The 13,450-nt window shown below is 50.5% G+C and overlaps 1 protein-coding gene across 1 annotated transcript in view; it reads right to left on the reverse strand.

Moving 5' to 3' along the window:
* The window catches only part of CHIT1 (chitinase 1), a 75,758-nt gene extending 66,159 nt beyond the window's left edge, over positions 1-9,599 (reverse strand). Inside the window, 1 exon segment of the mRNA XM_089917372.1 lies at positions 9,536-9,599. Coding sequence (XP_089773498.1) covers positions 9,536-9,599 — 64 coding nt within the window.
* Positions 9,600-13,450: the final 3,851 nt, after the last annotated feature.

The raw sequence follows: 13,450 nt of genomic DNA on the forward strand, positions 1-13,450 counted from the left end.
CCTTGATGTTGGAACTAAATTGCTCGCCTATTTCCTCTTACTACTACCTCCAGTAATAATAGCTCACATTTATGCACTGTTTACTGTGTGCTAAGTGCTATTCTAAGCATTCCACAGGGATTATCTCATTTAATTCTCATAACATTTCAAGATAGGGACCATTATTATACATGTCACGTGCATTGCAGGATCAGAGCTATTCTGGGGATAAAGGCTGTGAAGTGTTGGTGGGGAGGCCAAGCATGTGTGCTGAGAGGTCAATGAAGAGATCAGGAAGAGAGACTTGATCAGTGTGGAAACCCCAGGTACACATGAGGTAGCATGAGTTTTTCAGAGCAGAGAGACTCAGTTCCATCTCTGTCATGCCTTCAGTCTTGATACCACCAAGTCTCAGGAATGTCATTCAGAATTTCCCAGCCTCTAGAAGTTCAATCTTCAAAAATCCAACCTAGGAATCAAGGGTCCAGGCTTTGTGAACACTTGTCTGATATGCTGGCCACTTTTGATCCATTCAACTGGCTTTCTTCCCATTTGAATTAGGAGCGAAATAAGTATGAAATCACCCTTCCCCGTCCTTGTTTCTACTTGCCTCCCACAGAAGTCTTCCTAAGAAAGCATCCTGCCCTCTTTAACCCCCACCAAACAGGGAGCCCCTATAGGACAGGGCCAAGTCAATCCAACTCCGTGGTACCTCTCTGCCCCCGCCCCCGCCCCACCAATCCCAGGACTAGGAACCTCTCTTGATCCTCTGCCACTAATGGTGAGCCCTCGGCCCCACTCCCAAGCACCTCCCTCTGTCCTGAGAATATGCTCTCCGGGCTCCCAGCTGTGAGTGACACATCGGATCCAGGGGCACGACTCTACTGGGTAGAAAGAAGATGGGAAGGCAAGGAATGGTGACGGGGTGTGAGAAAGTCAGAGAGCAGGGGAAACTGGAGAAGGCAGCAAGTCCATTCCTCTCCCTCCCAGCTTGGAGGCTGGGTTATTAGACAAGGTCTGTAAACACCTGAGTGGTCTCTGGTGCTGTGTTTGAACCATGACTTTCTACTCCCCAAATAGACCTTGACTAACTGCTCCAGGCATTCCACAGGCACTGGGGGAGAGACTGGAACTTGTCCCTCCCTCTCAGGGTACTCTAGAGCCAGGACTCAGGGCTCATAGGTTAATGGCAGTGTTCTGCTGAAATATGGTTAGTGTGACCTTTGCAACATGCTTATGTCCCTGTTTTCCAACAGTTCATAACAATGACAAATATTGCTGTGTTTCCCCCCTGAAAATAAACAGAGATTCAGATGTCCAGGGAGACACCAGAATGGGCTTAAAAGAAATCTGTGTTTAAACCCTACAGAAATTCATCCACTCACCCCCCGTCCCCCATGTTTTGGGTCTCCCAGGAAGGCTCTGTAAAAGGGCAGTGGAAAGACCCTGCATACTCACGGCTGGAGATGGCTGAGGAGAGGCGGAGTGGAGGAGAGTGAGGTCAGAGCTATACAAACATGCACTTGGGTGTTCTGTCCCCACTATAGTGTGTCTCTCATGCCACTCTCCATGTCTCCCGCCCTCTCATACCTTTCACTCCAATAATCTCTCTTCCCTCTGCTATGCAGAGGGCTGACTGAAGGATCTGCCATCTGCTGCCTCCCCCGATCCCAGGTCCCTGTGCCAGGGTGATCTAAACAACTTGGGTAACTGAGATAAGATTCTTGCTGCCATTAAACATTGACAGGTCAGAGCATGGTACTCGGTTGCAGTGAAACTCCCTGGCTAGTCTGCAGGGAGACAGGGAGACCACAGCAGTGGGCCATTAAAAATGGATGGAAACCAACCCACTGAAGAAACAGCTGCGTCTCTCAAAGTGACAGTTCTCCTGTTGGCCAGAGGGAGGGACCTGGAGGACTTAGCAAAGGCCAGCAGGGCTCAAACTGAGCAGTTTTCAGAGTAGCAACTACTCCTGCCCTTCGCATTCTGTCAGTTGGACAGAAAGAACTTGGGCTCTAGAGTCAGGCAGACTTGAATTTAAGTCTCAGTTTGACCCCCTAGTGTGGCTTAAGCACCCTGAATTTTAGCCTGTTCATCTATAAAATGGGCTTAATACTTACTCTAAAGATCGTTATAAGGGTGAAATGAAATAGCATATATAAGATATCTAGCACAGAGTTTGGCCAAAAGAGGTCATTACTAAAGGTTAATCCGCCTTCCCCTTCCTCCTGGAGGTAGATGAGTTTCTCCCCAGGGAAGAAATCTCCCCAGGGACACCCTCTCTGGCCTGGTGGGATATTTTCCCTGACCCAGAAACCCTGGTCTCATTACAGTTTGCTTGTCTGTCTTACCCCACCAGTCTGGAAGCATCTTGAAAACTGCTGTCTCAAGCACCACTGATTTTCCATTGCCCAGCTCAATGTCTGGCATATAATTGTTGTTTGGAGAACTTCATTTCATAACAGCAGAGAAATAGATTAGAAGGCTTCTTAAGTAAGATCCTTTCTCATAATAACAGTATTCATTGAGCCCCAAGTGTTATGTACCCGTTACCTCATTAGTCACAAGCAATCCTATATGATAGAAACTCTTGTAATTCCCACTTTACAGATGAGGAAGTTGAGGCAGAGAATATTAGGTTACTTGCTCAAGCTAAGGTTTGAACCCAAGCAGTTCGACACAGCAGCCTGAACCCCGACCCCTCGTTACACAGCTCTGACTCTATTAGAGAACACCGCTCTGGGGAGCTTGCTGGGTGAGAAGGAACCCTTGTTACAATGACTGACCCCGGGGAAATTTCTCTGGACCTTTGGAGGGAGATTCAAAACCCCTCTCCATCCCAGTTCTAGGTCTGCTTGATAAGCCAGGGATAACGCTATCCTGTTGCCTTCTAGAACCTTCTGCTCCCTGGGGCAGCAGGGAATTTATTTGGCCAGGGATTCACACCTCAGCGGCTCATCTGCCTCAGCAACTAGGGGCAGCTCACTGATGCCAGTGCCAGCCAGCTTTCAGACGGGAAGCTCCTGGGTGTGCTTGCCCTCTGCCACACCTGTGAGAGGTGAGAAGGGCTGGGAGGGACAGTCTGCAGAGCTGGAACCATGAGACCTTTATTCTCTAAAGTAAAGGGACTCCCCGGTTCCATCTCCTCAGGGCTTGACTCTGCTCGGTTTTCTGGGCTCCTCCTGCAAGCAGCTGCCTTTCTGAATGCCCAGTGGATCCCAAATTAGCTTGATTCATAAGAGGAAAATACACAAAACCCCTCTACAGCCAGAGAATGAGTTGTCTATGAAGACCTATGTGTTAAAAATAAAGTTTTACCCTAAGAAGCCATCTGGCTTGTGCCCTCTCCCAAATCCACGCTTCCATTCAGTATACTTGTTACTCTATGCTGTGGGGGAACAGAGAGGTACCGGCTGTGGATCAAGAGAGAATGAGCTTAAGTTCTCATGATGCTGAGAAGGGGGCAGAAGCAGATAAGACAAGCACAGAAACCATGGAAAAGAACTTGAGGGTATTTCCCACACCTGCAAGCAACAGGTGCTGCTCTCTGTGGTACAGTTTGGGTAAGTAAGCGCTGAGGACACAGTGGGATGCGCTCAGCTGCCCAAGGAGGGGAGGCTTGATGTGACGTCTGAGGAAGGCATCTGCCTTGTGGAGATGGCTGCCGGTGGTGACCTGGGCTCTGTGCGGCGGTAGGTAGAAGTAACGGCGCGCACGGTCGCACTGTTTACAGCGCACCTTCACAACCACATCTCACTTGATCCTGACGGCCACTCCGTAAGCAGGCTCCCCCACCCTCACTTCTCAGATGAGGAAACTGAGGCTCAGAGAAGTTTCTGAGTGGCCGTGAACTCAAGTGGTTTCTGACTCAAGTTATTTCCCTTACGTGGCAGTTTGCCTGGGGAAGTCAGGCAAAATCTCACGGAGCAGGAAACCTTGACTTCTACAGAGGCAGCTTCCTCCCAACCTTGGGCAAGGCCCACTGCAGATGCAGGGTCATAGTGGTAAAAAGTGAGTGTGCAGGGGGGCCACACTGAGGAGGGCTGCTGCCTGGACAGCAGCCAGGGGTACTCAGGGGCAGCGCTGGGACCAGGCTGCCCAGCCAGAGTGGGTGTGGCTCAACGCCCCAGAGAGAGGGGTGGGGCTATGGCTGGCCTAGGGGCTGCTGCCCTGTGCCCAGGAGTGGGGGCCTACCCCGAGGGAAGCCAGACTGAGCCCAGGTCTTTTGTGGCCAGAGGTAAGGGTAAGATAAACAAGTGTCTTATTTTTAAACCAAAGAGAGGACAAGGGTTCTTTGTTTCCACAAATCAGCAGGAGAGGAAATGGGTTGTGTGTGGGTGTTGGGGGCAGGGGGATGGGGGGGCGGAGTTTAGAGCTCTAGCTGTGAGGAAGTGGAACTAGTTACCAAAGGACTTCCCTGTTAACCGGAACAGTTGCTCTCCTCCTGGGAGGAGTGGAGCCTCAGGGGGTAGAGGCTTGCAGAGGTTTCTCCCAGCCCTGGGAACCTAGAGTAAACAGTCAGCACAACGTCACGCTGAGGAGATGGGGGTGATGTCGGGCTTTCTGTGATGGGAACAGCAGAAATCCTTGAGTCTGAGCAGTGCCAGGACTTGGTTCCCTTCCTTCTGCCCTCCTCTCTTTGTCAACCTCCCAGAGGATGGAGACTGCTTCCCCAAATTCTACTGGGGCCACCTCCTCTGGTCCCATCACTAAGATAGACAAAAGGGAACTAGCTTTTATTGAGCTCCAACTGCATGCCCTGTCCTGGGCTTCGCACTGCAGTCATGAAATGAAATGAAAAAGGACATATTTTCCTCCCTGAGGGGAAAAGGAGAATTACTAGATTAAAGGAAAGCCATCAACAGAGCTGTAAGCAAAGGTGGCGGGGCAGGGCAGGGGGTGGGGGTAGGCATAGGAGCTGAGGCTGAGACAGTTTTCAGTCTTTCCACAAACTTTTTATTCCCTTAACTTCCACAAAAAGGGAAGCCAGCCAGAAAGGATTCTCCCCATTTTAGTGATAAGAAGTTTGAGGCCCCAGTAAGGGTGTAGCCAGGACAGAAACACCTATCTTGTGCTTCTGTGCTCGCTGCCCTTTCTTCGAGGCCAGGTTGGGATCAGGATGGAGGAGGAAGTGGTGGAGGTGATGAGGTACCAGAGGGAGAAGAAAACTGAGGGATAGGGGACCCCCAAAGGCAACCCTGGAACACCTGATAATGCTGGCTAACTTTCCATGTGGTGTCCTGGAGAGGACTTCTATTACTGCCACTACTTCTAATAGTAATAACAGTTACTATTTACTGTTTACCTTGTGCCAAATACATAAATATTGTGGAAGGGATTAATGTACAAAATGCTTTAGAAGCGATCTCTTTTAACCCTCAGAAGAACCAATAAGATAAATACTTTTGTTTCTATTTTTCAGACAAGGAGATTAAGGTTCGGAGAGGTTGGGGACTTTCCTGAGACCTCATAGTGGCTAGCAGGGGCCACACTCATACCCACTGTGCAGTACGGCCAAGGTGGGACACAAATGCTGCCCCATTATTTTTATTCCTCAACACCTTTGGCATCATCCGGCCCCAGAACGCTGGTCCCTGAAAAAGGAAGGCCTCTGTTTTGCATCCTCTTAAATTCTCAGGCTTAAAACCATTTTTACTCCCCACCACCATCACCACCCCCCCACAAGCCTAGGCCTCAGGGGTGGGGAGATGTCTGCAGACAAGGCAAAGGGACCACATTCTGGGCAGATCCCCTGACAAGGTAGGTCACTATCTCTCCGCATACCTGTGATTCCCACTCTTTGACTGGGCCCAGAGCTTGGTGTGAGGTAGGGTTTTCACCAGACAATTCTCTACCAGGGGAACTACAGAGAGGAAGTGGGTCTTAAGTAGGGTAGGGAGAGTGGGTGGGTGAGCACTGCGGGTGCAAAGGGACAGTTTGGGAGGCCCTGGGGACTTTCCCCTATGCCTGAACTCCTCCCCCAGACAGGGCAGCCAAGTGCCCCAACACCCCACAGGCTGTGAGCCTCTGGCTGGGTTTCTGACTCTTCCCATCCATGTCCTATTTCTCTCCCACCCTCTGCAGTGTACCCCCTCTCCCTTCATCTTAGAATTTGTGTACTACCCATTGCTCCCCTCACCCATCCTTCCCTCCCAACTTCAGGTGAGACAAGGTAGGCCTGGGGGGGCGCACTCCAACAGGCTTTACCCCAGCACAGCTGGACTCAGAAATGAGACAACCCCCCCCACACCCGCCCCCAATGGAGACTCCATGAAGAAGCCTGGTTGAAATGTGAGCCCTGAGCTTCTCTTGTTGCAATTTCTCTTCTGTTTCTGTTTCCTGGCCTCTACAGGGCACTAGGCATCTTGAAACCCTCCTTTTTTAGGCTTCTTCCCCTTCAGCCCCTAGGGCCGACCCCTTTTTATTTGACTTGGCTAGGGCAGCGGTGAGAGGCAGCTTAGTAGAAGGGAAGCGAGTCCCTTACAGCAGCGCCTCTAGTGAGACTTTCTGGGGGTCTCCGGAAGCACAAGTGCCAAGAGTGTTTTTGTTTGTTTAACAAGGAAAACAATGGAGAGATGTGATTTTCTTCAAGCATCCCCCAGCAAAGTTCCTCGTCTGTCTCCAAAGTAAAAATACACACCATGGCTGTAACGTGAAATACGCATCCTTGACACCTTGAGACAAAATAGACTGCAAACACACTTGGGCGTCCAAAGATAAGATCGCCCAGAATACAAATACCTGCTACCACACGGGGACAGAAAGTGATCACGCACGCTAACCCCCTGTTGCACCCACGTTTCTACACATAGCGTAAGGACGAGGCTCGGAGGTGACAGCCCCGTCAGGGGTTAAGCCCGCCCTCCCCTCCTCCTTTCCTCTCTGCCCCTCCTCCTCCCTCCCTACCGGCGTCACTGGTTTTCTTGTCGCGGGGCCGCCCCTCCCCTCCGGCCTCTGACGTGGCCCGCGGCGCGTCACTACCCGGCCGACGGGAAGCGCTGCCCTTATATGGGCGCAGGCTCCGGAGGGGTCCGCGGGGGCGGGAGGCAGGGCGACAGCTACCCGCTGTTCTTGGCCAGGCTCTCAATTTCCAAAAGATTCCCAGGCCCGGGCAAATGTGAGCCAGTTTGGAGATAAGGACGTGGCTTTCCCATCTTCTCCAGAGAGCTGGAGAGCCCAGGTGGGCAGCCTTCCAAGACATTCTCTCCGGGCATCCTCCCTGTTTGTGTTTCTCTTGAAGTGTTCAGCGCTAGATTGAAATGCAGATGACAATTGGCCTTTAATAGATTCACTCAATGGTCCCTTAATGCTCTGGATCCCTAATGTCCACGGCCAGAAGGCTGTGATGCAGAGGCCAGCGTGGAGTAGTGGAAAGGACAGGCTTGCCTCTGCTGGGCAACCTTAAACAAGCCTTTTAGTCTCTTCCAGCCTCATTTACCTTATCCGTGAAGTGTAGAAGATTCTTGCCTGATGGAGTGGTTGTGAGGATCAGATGGGTGTTCAACTTGTTCGTGTAAAGCCGCTTTTTAAGCTGTGAAGTGCTGTGCAAAATTACGGTGGTCACTTTGTACCCTGGAGGAGCCTTGTTCAGGTCCCTTTCTGAGGAAGGGAGCAGCAGAGGCCCAGATGCTGACTTGGCTTCCAGAACCTGTCTCTGGGGCCTTGCCTAACCACTCTGGGAATGCCCTTGGCCCTGTGGAAAAGCTTAAGCCGTGTACACAAAGTCATCCGATGTATGCGTCTGTGCTTCCAAGGCTGTCATGGGCTGTTTGGGGCCGCTGCTAATACGCAAGTGGTGAGTATGCTTGAGATGGCCTTTCCAGTTAAACCACGGAAGGAAACCAGAATTGCCAAAAGACAGCGGGTGAGCAGTTGTGTGAATACCTCATACAGTACTGGACTGTCTTCTGCCCCTGCTAATAAGACCTCCAAATCCAGCTCAGGACTCCCAGCCCCAAAAAGCTATTTCATACTGGACACCAGCTAACTGCTGGTGCCCCCATTCCAACCCTGTTCATTAATTTCGGACTGTGTTTTCTCAGTGCTCATCTGCCCACATTTCTCTGTCTGCCGGCAGCTTTGCATGTGTGTCCTCTGTGTGCGTGCTTCCTCCTCGTCCCCAGCTTGGAGTTTCCTGAGGGCAGGAGCAATTTCTCTCAAACTAGACTGAAGAGCCTCCACCCTCCATGCCTGAGGACAGGCACCAAGTCTCCTTCCTTTGATCGCTATAAAACAAGGAGTACAAAAGGTGTTCAGATCCTGGGGTCAAGTGACTGATTTATGACCCATATATAAATGGCAGTGAGGCATGGGAGGGTCAGACAAGGCCAATCTCTGCAGTATTCACCTCCCCCTCTTTCTCTGCTTCCAGTCTCAGTGATCCCCACAGAATCCACTCCCTGCCAGGGAGAACTGTGCTGAGTTGTTGAGAAGTAGATTGCACAGTGTGCCCTGGCAATCTACTTCTACTTTTTTCTAGTAGAGGGTACCTGCCCCCACTAAAGCTCAAGACAAGTTTGAAGATGAAATCCCACTGCTGGTGCCAGTGAAGGAAACTCCAGCTGCAGGAAGCGTAGAGACACAAAAAGATGCCACAGGAAAGAAGTCTCCAAAGAAGAGTCCTGGTACACACCTCATGGGAAGAAGAGAAAGGCCTCCCCAGCTTTGGAGGCCCCAAGAGATGCGGAGCCCAAGACCCCAGGTAAAGGCCCAGGGAAGAATCAAGGAAGAGTTGGAGAAAGAAAGAACCTCTTCGCTGGGGAAAAAAGACCCAAGACAGACTCCTAAAAAGCCTGAGGGCAAGTTCTTCACTACTGCTAGTAAATCTGAGAAAAAAGCTCCCCGTACCCTCAAAGAGTGGCCCAAAGAACTCAAACTACCCCAGTCAACCTAACATCAGACACTCAACCAGCAGGAAACTCATCAGAGCTATCCAAAGAGCTTGGAAAAAATACCTGGGTCCTGCCCCGCATTGTAACTGCTGAGTGAGGCCTAGACTTAAATATTTTTTAAAACCTCCACAAGTAATTCTGATACGTGTTCATGGGTGTAAGAACCAGTAGTGTGAAGTAATCCATTTATTTCATTGCTCTTCTGTGTATTTACTAATGCAATAGAGGGAAAATAGAGTTTCTTCTAATCTACTTTTTTTTTTTTAATTAGACATATGGGGTTTTTTGTGTGTTTTTTTAAATTAATTAATTAATTAATTTTGGCTGCGTTGGGTCTTCATTGCTGCACGTGGGCTTTCTCTAGTTGCGGCGAGCAGGGGCTACTGTTCTTTGCAGTGCACGGGCTTCTCATTGTGGTGGCTTCTCTTGTTTCGGAGCACAGGCTCTAGGCACCTGTGGGCTTCAGTAGTTGTGGCACATGGGCTCAGTAGTTGTGGCTCACGGGCTCTAGAGTGCAGGCTCGGCAGTTGTGGCGCACGTGATTAGCTGCTCTGTGGCATATGGGATCTTCCCGGACCAGGGCTTGAACCCATGTCCCCTGTATTGGCAGGCAGATTCTTAACCACTGCGCTACCAGGGAAGGTACCCTGCTAGGAGGCAGGTACCCTCCTTTTGGAGGTGGTTGCTCTCATTAAAGGTAAGGCACTTGAGGGTGATACCTAAGGCCATGTTCCCAATTGGTAAACTGTCAGCTGAGGTCCACTGCTCCTTAGGTGCTGGCTAAGATTGGTTCAAAGCTTCATTCTAGGGCTTCCCTGGTGGCGCAGTGGTTGGGAGTCCGCCTGCCAATGCAGGGGACGCGGGTTCGTGCCCCGGTCCGGGAAGATCCCACATGCCGCGGAGCGGCTGGGCCCGTGAGCCATGGCCGCTGAGCCTGCGCGTCCGGAGCCTGTGCTCCACAACGGGAGAGGCCACAACAGTGAGATGCCTGCGTACCGAAGGAAAAAAAAAAAAATCTTCATTCTAAGAACTATGGGAAATCCAATGCCCCTCCTCAAAATATTCCAGATTCCTCTGGGAGTGGGGATGTCTCTAGCTCTGAGCTCCTATTTTTCTTAAGTCAAATCGGTTTAGGAATCATCTTGCCCATCTAGAAGTGCTCTTGCTATGTGAGCGGTGTATTTCAGCCCTTTGCCTTTCAGATTCTTCCTGTTTTCTTTTGCAGAGTAAGTCACCTCTTTCTAACCCCTACCCACACTTCTGTGCCTCTCTACAAATTCAGTGAGATGGGCCCAAAGCTTCTGTGTGTTTAAGTTCTTAGGCAGAGTCCCTCCTCCTAAGCCAGGCCAGGCTGGAGTGGGGTGGTTGGTGGTCTTCCTGGACTTACATACGTTTTTGGTTTTTTTGTTAGTTTGGTTTTTTTTTTTTTTTTTTTTCAGCACACGGGCCTCTCACTGATATTACAACATAGGGATTCACACAGATTAAGGAAGAGACAGGGTGGGTCTCCTGGCCCACACTCTCTTGTTATAGATAAGCAGAGTGTGACTCAGGGAGGTGACTCCCAATCCAGCCACCAGGCTCCCTCCTCTGAACCACAGGTATCAAATGCTTGGCCTCCACTGGCTCTGAGCCATGGTGCAGTTGAGAAATACCTGGGGCCCAGAGCCAGGAGGCCAGAGGGGGAAGCTGCAGTACCTCTTTATTTATTTATTTGTTTATTTATTTATTTTACATCTTTATTGGAGTATAGTTGCTTTACAATGGTGTGTTAGTTTCTGCTGCATCACAAAGTGAATCAGTTATACATATACATATGTTCCCATTTCTCCTGCCTCTTGTGTCTCCCTCCCTCCCACCTTCCCTATCCCACCCATCTAGGTGGTCACAAAGCACGTGCAGTACCTCTTTAGATTCTTCCTCATGTCCCTTTTTATTGAGTCTGTTTTTCTCCACACATTAGCCCGCTACCCAGGGGGGGTTTCTGGCTATCACAGCTGTGATGCCAGCTTCCTGCCTGCCCCAGACACCCAGCCCCAGGAGGCCCAGCCCCATTAAGGCTCTGCCAAAACAACATCTGGGGCAGCTCCAACAGCCTCAGGGCCTCTTCTCTTGTTTTCTGTCTGGAGATGAAGGGGGTTTATGCTGGGCCCCTGGGACTGAGGATGAGGAGAGTTTGCAATGTGTCTGTCCTCTAAGTTTGGGAAAGAGGCAATAAATTCAGCTTCAGATCTGCTGCTGTCCCCAAGTCCGTGTGTTCCCCCGTTGAGTTTCTGGCACTTTCAGTCACACCTTCGAGTACTATTTGAGAAGGCCCAGAGGGTGAAGGTGTGGGAGGTCACATTCCTGGGGGGCCCTCCAGGATAATAGACTTTTAATAGATAGTCTCCATCCTTTTGCTCCTCTGATACACCTAGGGAGTCACAGAAACAAAAACACATCGCTGGGGACCTTTCCAGCCAGATACTGGTCTAGCCATCTGTCCACATGTCTTCTCTCCCCCAGCTCCCACCTTATTCACACTCTCTCTCATACACCCTCAGCCATCCTGCCTTCCTTTGCTCTGTCCTCACCACAGGCCCGTGCTGGTAAAGGAGGGAAGGAAACCGGAGCATTCCTCTAGTGGGTCAGTAGGGCACAGCAGCTGAGAAGCAACCCTCAAGGGAATAGCTATCTTTGGGGAGCAGATCTCCTCCCTAGATAGGAACTGACATACTGTCAGCATATGTCACAAGTTTGATGAATTAATAACACTTTCCAGCGCTCCCTCCCAGCAGAAGGAGAGTGAACCTGTATGAGCCAATGTGGTGCAGGATGATATAAGGGGATGGAGAGGTGACTTTGGAGAGCACAAAGCAGGCCCTTAGAGCCCAATTCCAGGAACCTGGAGGCGTCAACTCTCCAAGCCACAGAGGTCACCTGTGGTCCCCTGGCTGACCCCTGAGAGCAAAAGTGGCAGTTCCCTGTCCTGTCCAACACTCTGTGTCTCATGTTTTTGTGGCTCTTTGCCCTGAGACCCTGAATTCAGTTGTCTCCCAAGGCCCAGCCAGGTCTAAGTCCTCACTCCTCCTCACACTGGTCGCCGTCCAAAGGACAAACACTCTCATCCCCACCCTCTGTGTAAGCGCTGTCTGCTAATCCAACTCCCGCCACCTCCCTCTCAAACCCTCTTGTGTCCAACAAAGTCCCTTGTAGCCTCAAGCCCATCCAAGCATTTTCTGTGCCTCCTGACCCTAGCTGAAACGGGGCTGTCTCAAGGGGAGCTTGTTCCTCTGTCAGAGCCCACACCCCTCAGGCTCACGTGGTGGGGCAGCATCTTCCGTGCTCTGCATTACCTCTTCCGACTGTCACTCCGCATCACCTTCTCTGAAGTTCATTTTGTCCTGCTGTACCATCGTCTTTGACCCTCCTGGTCACTATTTCTCACTGACCCCAGGTCTTGCCCCTGCAGGGCTCACAGTCTTTCTCTCTGTCCCAAACTCCTGCCTCCACCTGAGGAAACATCAACATGTGTGTGAGCAGCTGAATTCATTCTGCCTCCTGAGCTTTCAGCCTCCTACTCCACCTGACCGTATCCTGCCCTCAGCTTCCAACACCTGCCACTCCAAAACCCACCACTGTTCCTCCAGAGCCTGGCACCAAGGGAACTCAATAAATAGTCCCTGAGTAAGTGAAAAAATGAATGAGGGAGTGAATGAAGCCTGTGTCACAAGACGGGATGTGGAAAAATGGAAAGGGCACTAGATGGGGTGGGAGACGGAGGTTTGCCACTAAACAGCTGTGTGATTTTGGGCATCTTTTCCCATCTCACAGCCTCCTTTTCTTCATCTGCAAAATTAAAAAATTTGTGTAGATGATTTCTGAAAACGCTGCTTCTGACTGTTGGCAATACCAAGCTGTGGTTTACTTATACTTATCTGTAATATTTAGGCTTTGCACTAAGCTCTTTCTATATATTACTACTTATCTACCCAATAAATATGTGAAGAACATATTGTCCTCATTATAAAGATGAGAAAAATTGAGGATAAGAGAGATTAAAGATTTACCTTGTCATAGATAGTAGGTGGCAGATTCAGGATTAGAATCCAGGTTGGCCAACAAAAGCAAGTATGTCTGAATGTGTCTCAAGATGAAAGAAGCCTCCTCTTTAGAGGGACTGCTGTCTGCTCTTCTAAACTAGGCCTCCGAGGGAGATTTCCCTGGCGGCCCAGTGGTTAAGACTCTGCACTTCCACTGCAGGGGGCACGGATTTGATCCCTGGTCGGGGAACCAAGATCCCACATGCTGCGTGGTGAGGCCAAAAAATATATAAATAAATAAATAAGGATAAACTAGGCTTCCCGTAGTGAAGGTCTCTCTGAAGTGGCAGGGGGCTGCCTTCAGAATCCTGGCTGGGGGTACAGGCCACGCTTTGCGTGTGCCTGACCACCACCAGTTCAGCCAACAGTTATGAGCCAGGTGCTGCAGCAGGGGGAGGGGTTGACACAGATGGTGGTGTCTGGGCAGACATGTCAGGTGGGTTTGGAGCTCTAAGAGTGCCTCCGAGACAAGGTGTGCTGAGTGGGGTCCATGGACAA

This window comes from Delphinapterus leucas, chromosome 1 (assembly GCF_059928025.1).
Source record: "Delphinapterus leucas isolate spDelLeu-1000000601 "Yukka" chromosome 1, BTC_Dleu_Yukka2, whole genome shotgun sequence".
Lineage (NCBI taxonomy): Eukaryota > Metazoa > Chordata > Mammalia > Artiodactyla > Monodontidae > Delphinapterus > Delphinapterus leucas.